This window comes from Bos indicus, chromosome 10 (assembly GCF_029378745.1).
Source record: "Bos indicus isolate NIAB-ARS_2022 breed Sahiwal x Tharparkar chromosome 10, NIAB-ARS_B.indTharparkar_mat_pri_1.0, whole genome shotgun sequence".
NCBI lineage: Eukaryota > Metazoa > Chordata > Mammalia > Artiodactyla > Bovidae > Bos > Bos indicus.
The window spans coordinates 26,979,649-26,989,411 of record NC_091769.1 but is presented as its reverse complement, the minus strand read 5'-3'; the positions used below and the strand labels follow the sequence as shown (position 1 = coordinate 26,989,411).

Genomic DNA, 9,763 nt, shown 5'->3' with positions numbered 1-9,763 from the left:
GAGATATCTGAACCTCCATGTTCATTGCAGCAATTTTGACAATAGCCAAGAATGGAAACAATCTAATTGTCCATCTATAGATGACCAGATAAAGAAGATATGATGTGTATATATATATATATACCATATATACATGGTATAATATCATTCAGCAATGAGAAAGAAAGAAGTATAGCCATTTGTAACAACAAAGATGGACCTTGAGGTTATTGTGCTTAGTGAAATAAGTCAGAGAAAGACAAATACTGCATTAAATCACATCTATGTAAAATCTTAAAAAGTTGAACTCAGGAATCTAATGTATATCATAGTGATTATTGTCAATAATTCTGCATTATATACTTAAATTTGCTAACAGAGAAGATCTTCAATATTCTGGCCACCAGAGAGAAACAGTAATTATGTGAGTGAATGCAGGTGTTAGCTAATGTTATGGAGGCAATCATTTTGTAATATATCAGTTCAATTCAGTTCAGTCACTCAGTCATGTCCTACTCTTTGCGACCCCATGAATCACAGCACACCAGGCATCCCTGTCCATTGCCAACTCCCAGAATTTACCCAAATTCATATGCATCGAGTCGGTGATGCCATCCAGCCCTCTTATCCTCTGTCGTCCACTTCTCCTCTTGCCTCCAATCCCTCCCAGCATCAGAGTCTTTTCCAATGAGTCAACTCTTCGCATGAGGTGGCCAATGTATTGGAGTTTCAGCCTCAGCATCAGTCCTTCCAATGAACACCCAGGACTGGTATCCTTCAGGATGGACTGGTTGGATCTCCTTACAGTCCAAGGGACTCTCAAGAGTCTTCTCCAGCACCACAGTTCAAAAGCATCAATTCTTTGGCGCTCAGCTTTCTTCACAGTCCAACTCTCACATCCATACATGACCACTGGAAAAACCATAGCCTTGACTATATAAGTGTATCAAATTAACACATTGTATATTAAAAAGCAGAGATATTACTTTGCCAACAAAAGTCCATCTAGTCAAGGCTATGGTTTTTGTACTTAAAGAGTACAGTGAAGTACAGAAGCTACATAAAGATGAAATAGAGAAAATAGAACCAGGTGCTAGAAAGTGGTCATCTCCAGTTTACGCTACTCCAGCACACTGCCCTCGCTGCTCTTCCTCTGACATGCTAAATGTACTCCTACTCTTCTTCCTGGCATTAGCTGTTTCTTCTGTCTGAAAACTCTCTCAATCTCTTGGTTTTTTACCACATTTTTTTCAAGCTTCTGCTCAAATGTTAAGTTCTCTGATAGACTTTCCTTTAAATCCTATTTAAAATTACAAGCCCTACCCCACAAGGGTTAATAGTCAGCTGCTGGGAGCCACCATGGGAGATCCCACCCATGACAAAGGTCATGCAGAAAGAACCTGACAGGCAAAGGCAGATCAGGCCTCAAGGGACCCCCTGAATCTGCTCGAGCATCTACCCCAAACCAGAATCTGTCTGCCTTACTATTTTGTGCCTTTCACCAACTCTTCTGACATTAACAGCGGGCTGTTCCTGACCACCTTTTTCTGGAAAAAGTCAACTTGGGGCTCTAATTAATAAGTCTCCTGGGCATGATAGGAGTGTTTCAATTCAAACCCCTCTGATGGCTTTCTAGCTTGCCTGACAGGTTTATCCATACTCTTGCAATTAACACACATGATTGTTCACGACTCCCCAACCTTGAAAGGCACGGGAAGCCAAAACATTCTAAAAGTCCTAATGAGCATAGAGTCCTTTAAGGGATGAAAAATTAATAGAATAGATAGTACTTGTAAAGGGCTTCATTATTGGGCCAATGCTTGCTGCCAAGTGCCCATATCCCTTATCCATGTGCACCTGGGAGTGCATTGGCTAACGTAGTTGGAATGTAAGAAAAACAAGCAGAAGCCTTGGAATTAACCACATCAGACCTTTGAGCTAATTGGTTCTTTCTTTGTTGTAACTTACTGCACCTTTGCTCTGTGAGAATGTAACTCTGTTTAGCACTTTCTGAAGCTGACATAGATTAGAAATATAAAGAAAAAACACTTCAAGGGAAAATAAGTTTTCTGGTTGAACAGCCTTTATCAAAAAAGGGTCATAAAATGTCCACAGGCCTCCAAGGCCAGAAGATATTGTACACAACATTGTTTATGGGAAAGGTATGCAGAAAAAATCCTGGTTTTGATAAAGACAAAACAGATGTAATATTTGGGCTGACTCTGTATGACTTTGCTTCTTTTATTTCCCTCTATGTACAAGTCAAAGTATAAAAGTTCCTTTTGAAAATAAAGTTAGGGGCCTTGCTCACTGAAGCTTGGTCTCCCCGTGTCATTCTTTTTTTCTTTTTCCCTCCTTTTCTCTCTCTGTTCTTCTTTCAGGATGACTCCTTAGAACAAGAGCTTTATTGACTTTCTGTGTTAATCAAGGAAGATCAAGCCTCTTTCTCTTCTCTTTATTCTTTCTCCTTTATTCTCTTATCGTTCGACCCTGGACTATCAGGTTTCAACCCATTGTAAGATCCATGTCATCTCTCTCTTGCTGACACCGTCTTTCCTGAGGGTACCCTAGGATCCTGCTGGGGCTGGACCCTGGCAGTCAGCCACCTGTTGCTCTGGTTAAGCCATGAGAAAATCACCATGGGAAAAGAATAAAAGCTAAATATAGCAATACAACATAACCCAAATAAAAGTACATTATTGGGTTGATTAGTTGGAGTTGTCATACCCCGCTAGGCTAAGGAAAAACATAGTGTGGCACTTGGAACACCTGGTCAGCACAAGTTCAGAACACTGCTTGTGCAAACACTAAGATGTTTTCCTAAGGCATATGAGGGTATATGACCTCTAGCTAGGTGATAACCCTTGTACAAGAAAATAACAAATATAGTTTAAAGTAATCAATAAAATTGGAGACATGACTGGGGACACAGAAGGCTGACATCATCGTAACACAACAGATACTTTCTGCTTGCCAAGACACTAAATAAAAGTGATGAGGCTCCAAAGAGTCCCCTAGTCCCATCTTTAAAGCTTTAATTCTGTCTCTAAGTTTCTTTTTCCCAAACTGTGCATCAGCCACTTTCAATCCCTACCTGCTGGGCTGGCTGCAGCACTACGCCATTTATAATCCATCCCACTTCCATGTTCCATTTTTCTCGAATGAAAAGAAAAAGTTATTATTTAAGTTATTCACTTACTAATTTTGTTTATTTTCTGTTGCTCCCCAACCTCAATTGAATTGTTCTAGGTAGGCAGGAAATTTTTTCTGTTTTTAAAAACAGGCTGTATCCTTACTGTCTGTTCAGCACTTAATAAACAATTGCTTATTTGAATAACCCTAGCCAATGGCATGGAGAAGGCAATGGCACCCCACTCCAGTACTCTTGCCTGGAAAATCCCATGGACGGAGGAGCCTGGTAGGCTGCAGTCCATGGGGTCGCCAAGAGTCGGACACGACTGAGCGACTTCACTTTCACTTTTCACTTTCATGCATTGGAGAAGGAAATGGCAACCCACTCCAGTGTTCTTGCCTGGAGAATCGCAGGGACGGCAGAGCCTGGTGGGCTGCCATCTATGGGGTTGCACAGAGTCAGACACGACTGAAATGACTTAGCAGCATACCAGTCTTAGCCCTAAAAATGCAACTTTCCAATGACTATCATAAAATAACAGCTGAAATGTCTCTAAACAAAAAATTTGAGAATATTAGTGAGGAAAATTTGTTTTTCTCTTTCTTCAAAATAGAAAGAGTCAAATGGTATATCTTTTCATTTTAACTATTACAACGACCGCTACTATTTTTTAATTATTCCCCAGGAAATTTTTGCAAAACCTTGTTCATGAAAGCTCAAGAGAAGATCAGAACTTACTCCACAAGTGTGCTATTCCTCAAGGAATAGCAGGGCTTGGGATTTCATTGTAAATAAAGACAATTCAAAACCCATCTCATCTGCTGAACAAATACTTTCAAAATATCAGGGTGTGGCTCCCAAATCTCAAAAGGCCATGATGCAAGGAAATGAATATAGACAACACCTTCATCTGGACTTGCATCTTGACTATAAATATGACCCCTGAAGCTGGGGAGAAAAAATTCTTTTAAAATTCACTCTTTGTTTCTCATGGCAGGTTACAAACTGGATTGGCCATCTTATCAGAAGTCCCTCACATGCTATGGGAATATTTTATTTCCCGTCTCTGACTTTTCTTCTTGGCACACATCCAAGGAGTGAGTTAAATTTTTGCATGCCCTATTTCAAATGCTGAGATTTTTGCATACATGGATTTACTGACAAGTGTTTTCTTCTTGTTCTAATACTGTAAATATCTGATTACAATAAAATTCAGAGAATTTTAAAATATTAATTTTCTCTTATTTTCCTGAGCTTTAGGAAATACACCTAATTTTCTGACTCCTTTAAAATACTAATGGGTATTGTTTACAAAGAGACCTGAGGATTTTATTTTTTAAATGTATAATGGTAAATTACTGGAAGTGGATTTATTATGAATATTATAATGAATTTTGTTTTTTGTTCAGTAGAAATATGACAAATCTCTGATTCCACTCTGATATCACAGCTCTCCAACCCACATACTGCACTCAGACTCACTAATTTTGTGTCTTCCTTAAGTGATAAAACACCATTCAGCATCTGTATGTTTCCTGTTTCTTGCATTTGTAGGATATTCTTTGGATTGTGACTTTATACAGTTAGTATTCCCAAGAAATACTGTAACAGGAGACCCAAACAGGGTGAGTATTGACATCGATTTGACTTGCCACTGTTAGGCTGCCATTGTCAATTGCATTGCATGCTCAGTCACTCAGTCATCTCTGACTCTTTGCAATACAATAGACCATAGCCCGCCAGGCTCCTCTGTCCATGGGATTTTTCCAGGCAAGAATACTGGAGTGGGTTGCCATTTCCTCCTGCTAGAGATCTTCTCAACCCAGAGACTGAATGCACATCCCCTGTGTCTCCTGCATTGCAGGCAGATTCCTTACTGCTGAGCCATCGGGAAGTCCTTGTCAGTAAAAATGAGCAATTTCAATATAATCAAACAGGGTTTCAAGGTATCAGGACACACACTGCCATATAAAAGACAAAAATTAAATGAGTTTTAAAAATTCAGTCAAATGAAGCTACCACTAAGATATGTGTGTTAGCTGAGCTTTTTCTTCAATAAAAGCAGCAGAATAATTTGTGTATATCTAAGGGCAATTTTGAAGCTTATTCATATGAATTGCCTCTTAATGTTATGCTTTTTCTCTTTGTTTCTGCATATTTTGTATTCCCTGTATTTGCTTAAGTACAATTTATATGTTCTTAAGTGAAAGATATTCTCATTTACAGTGACTAGCCAAGATTCACTAGCTCCATAGCTTCAGTTTCTAGACAAGATGACATTTATTCTTTCTCAGCTACTGTACAAAAGCTTCAGTTGAGAAAAATCATACAATTATTCATGACAAAAAATCTTAAATAATCTTCTTTTACAAAATCTTGCTTCACAACTGCAATAGATCAAAGGAGACTGTCTTTGAGGACAAAATACACACACACACACACACACACACACACACACACAGAAGCACCTGTGTGCCACCTGATATAATGTGATTGCCCTGGAATTTCTTTGGAAAGAATGATGCTAAAGCTGAAACTCCAGTACTTTGGCTACCTCACGCGAAGAGTTGACTCATTGGAAAAGACTCTGATGCTGGGAGGGATTGGGAGCAGGAGGAGAAGGGGACGACAGAGGATGAGATGGCTGGACGGCATCACTGACTCGATGGACGTGAGTCTGGGTGAACTCCGGGAGTTGGTGATGGACAGGGAGGCCTGGCGTGCTGCGATTCATGGGGTCGCAAGGAGTCGGACACGACTGAGCGACTGATCTCATCTGATCTGATGAGAACAAACAGATTGAGCTACCAGCTTGCATTCAGACTTGATAAAAGCTATATATCCCCATGAACAATGAGAATACATAAATAGCAGTCCTTTCACTTTAGGTGCCAAATGTGATAGCCAAAAGGAGGCTTCTAAGAAAGCAAGACATAAAGCTTTGATTCAATAATTGCAAACTAGGGGGAAGAGGGGAGCAAGAATGATTAAGCAACATATTCCATGTCAAGATTGTCTCAATAGAAGACGCCTAGAATGAGTATAAAAATGTTTCAGAGGTTATGTGTAAATAAGAGAAAAAGAGACCAAACATAGAAAGCAGCTATGAAAATAATGGAAATGCCATGCACACAAATCAAAATCTTTTCTCTATGTCACAACTTTTTTGCAGCAAAATGGGCCAAGTCTAGTCACATTTAACAGGGCAATCACTCTGAGTAGTTGCTCTCCTTAAGGTCCGTTGCCCCAAGTGGTATATCTAGTTTGCATGTTCAGTAGAGAGTGAGTATCAAAATTTTCAACCTGAGATATTTAGGTGTCAAAGGTTAGGGCTCTTATGCTGTGGAGCTGAATCCAACAGGCCAGACAGAGAAAAAACATTCTTGTACACCAAACATGTTTAGTACAGTCACATAATATACCACCTGTGCTGGTACCAGAGAACCTCTTTTCATCATTACTTAACAATGTCTTCAGTTCAGTTCAGTCGCTCAGTCGTGTCCGACTCTTTGCAACCCCATGAATCGCAGCACGCCAAGCCTCCCTGTCCATCACCAACTCCCGGAGTTCACTCAGACTCACGTCCATCGGGTCAGTGATGCCATTCAGCCATCTCATCCTCTGTCGTCCCCTTCTCCTCCTGCCCCCAATCCCTCCCAGCATCAGAGTCTTTTTCAATGAGTCAACTCTTCACATGAGGTGGCCAAAGTACTGGAGTTTCAGCTTTAGCGTCATTCCTTCCAAAGAAATCCCAGGGCTGATCTCCTTCAGAATGGACTGGTTGGATCTCCTTGCAGTCCAAGGGACTCTCAAGAGTCTTCTCCAACACCACAGTTCAAAAGCATCAATTCTTTGGTGCTCAGCCTTCTTCACAGTCCAACTCTCACATCCATATGTGACCAGTGGAAAAACCATAGCCTTGACCTGACGGACCATTGTTAGCAAAGTAATATCTCTGCTTTTGAATATGCTATCTAGGTTGGTCATAACTTTCCTTCCAAGGAGTAAGCATCTTTTAATCTCATGGCTGTAATCACCATCTGCAGTGATTTTGGAGCCCCAAAAAAATAAAGTCTGACACTGTTTCCACTGTTTCCCCATCTATTTCCCATGAAGTGATGGGACCAGATGCCATGATCTTCGTTTTCTGAATGTTGAGCTTTAAGCCTACTTTTTCACTCTCCACTTTCACTTTCATCAAGAGGCTTTTTAGTTCCTTTTCACTTTCAGCCATAAGGGTGGTGTCATCTGCATGTCTGAGGTTATTGATATTTCTCCCGGCAATCTTGATTTCAGCTTGTGCTTCTTCCAGCCCAGCATTTCTCATGATGTACTCTGCATATAAGTTAAATAAGTAGGGTGACAATATACAGCCTTGATGTACTTCTTTTCCTATTTGGAACCAGTCTGTTGTTCCATGTCCAGTTCTAACTGTTGCTTCCTGACTTGCATACAGATTTCTCAAGAGGCAGGTCAGGTGGTCTGGTATTCCCATCTCTTGAAGAATTTTCCACAGTTTATTGTGATCCACACAAAGGCTTTGACATAGTCAATAAAGCAGAAATAGATGTTTTTCTGGAACTCTCTTGCTTTTTCCATGACCCAGCGGATTTTGGCATCCAATGTCTTAAACAAGCACAAAAAGAAATATTCCCTGTATCCTTTCTTTGTTCTCAGTGAGACAGAACCTTTTGAAATTTCATTTGCTATTATTATCAATATCACTAATTACAAAAAACTAATTTTACATAATACTTTAGAAATTCCACATATGCTGATATGTATGTACTCTTCTTTTTTATGGTAAATAGATGAGGAAACACACATAGAAGGTTAAGTGACTTACTCAGAATTACAAATTTTACACTTATGTGTTATCCAGATTCCCAATCTAGTTTAATGTTTGTGCCAAACCATGTTCTTATTTATATTGTTATTTGCATCTTATCAAAATGAAGGGCTTCCCTGGTGACTCAGTGGTAAAGAATTCACCTGCCAATGCAGGAAGATATCCTGGAGAAGGAAATGACAATCCATTCCAGTATTCTTGCCTGGGAAATCCCATGGACAGAGGAGCCTGATGAGCTATAGTCCATGAGATCACCAAGGAGTCAGACATGACTACCTGACTAAACAACATCAAAATGAAATCATACTCTTGGACAATAGGTTATGATGATCACAGTTTGGGTGCTTCAAAACAAAACTCATTGTTTATTACTTAAACCCCTCAAAATGGTAATGAAGTTAGGATTTTTCAGGAACAATCAGTATACTCTGTTAAAGTTCAGTAACTTCTGTCATCCCATGTCTTCCAGACTAATGAATGTGTCCAGCAGAGAAACCACCCACTCTGTTACCCACTTTATCCTCCTGGGCTTTCCCTCAAGCCCAGAAATGCAGCTCCTCTACTTCGGACTCTTCTCAGCCGCCTATATCCTGACCCTGATGGGGAACACAGCCCTTGTCTGTGCTGTGCGGTGGGATCAGCGCCTTCACACCCCCATGTACATCTTCTTGGGGAATTTCTCTTTCCTGGAAATATGTTATGTCACCACAACCATCCCTAATATGTTGGCCAACTTTCTGTCCTCAAGCAAGTCCATCTCCTTCGTGAGTTGTTTTGCACAGTTCTACTTCTTCTTCTCTTTCGGGTGTGATGAGGGCTTCTACCTTTGCATCATGGCCTTTGACAGGTATCTTGCCATCTGCCGTCCTCTGCATTACCCACGCATCATGACTAAAGAGCTCTACACTGGCCTTGTCACCTTTGGGTGGTCCTGTGGGTTCATTCTCTTCCTAACCCCTGTTGTTCTCATTTCACGGTTGCCCTTTTGCAACCCAAATATCATCGACCATTTTATGTGTGATCCTGTCCCATTGATGATGCTGTCCTGTTCTGAAGACACCACCACGCAACTCATTTACTCTGCTTTCAATGCTGTTTTCATGACTGGCACCTTTCTCTTCATCCTTTGCTCCTATGCGCTAGTGATTCTGGCTGTGTTAAGGATGCCCTCAGCAGCCAGCAAACGCAAGGCTTTCTCCACTTGTGCTTCTCATCTGGCTGTGGTAATTCTGTTTTTTGGCTCTGTTATGCTGATGTATGTCAGTCCTGGATCAGGACACCCAGTGAAAGTGCAAAAAATTGTGACCTTATTTTATTCTGTAATAACGCCCCTCTGCAATCCTCTAATTTATAGCCTCAGGAACAATGAGATGAAGCCTGCTCTAAAGAAAGTCTTTTGGGCTGAAATATCTGTTCTTAAAACATAAATCAGAAGTCATATGAACTTAGTTGCAACACAAGCTATCTGTCTGAATAAGACACAAACAAGATGGTTTTCTAGAAAACTTAATAATAATTTTGGTTAAGGAACTGTTACAATAAAGCCTACTATTATCATAAAAGTCACCCACTACATAACAGATTAGTCTTTTTTAAGAAATAAAATTGTCTTAAGAAAATTGATCTTTTCATTATAACCAAGCTTCTAAAAGGAAGTATAAATCTGCTTTGTATTTCAGAATTGAAACAATATATAAGGATTCAACAGGATTCCTAAACTTATTTTGATATTTACACTGCAAAATATTCTCCACTGGTAGTGACTGAGTAAAAGGAAGGATTACTGTATGAAATAAGTAGAG

At 40.0% G+C, this 9,763-nt stretch overlaps 1 protein-coding gene across 1 annotated transcript; it reads left to right on the top strand.

Annotated features, from left to right (window-relative positions):
• The first annotated feature begins 8,434 nt into the window (after nt 1–8,434).
• Nucleotides 8,435–9,388, top strand: LOC109564284 (olfactory receptor 11G2-like). The gene has a single exon (XM_019967777.2). The coding sequence runs from the start codon at nt 8,435–8,437 to the stop codon at nt 9,386–9,388; it is 954 nt and encodes a 317-aa protein (XP_019823336.2).
• The last annotated feature ends 375 nt before the right edge of the window (nt 9,389–9,763 follow it).

Bases quoted from the DNA above. Each gene is read 5' to 3' on its own strand.
- LOC109564284 (XM_019967777.2), top strand. From the start codon at position 8,435: ATGAATGTGTCCAGCAGAGAAACCACCCACTCTGTTACCCACTTTATC.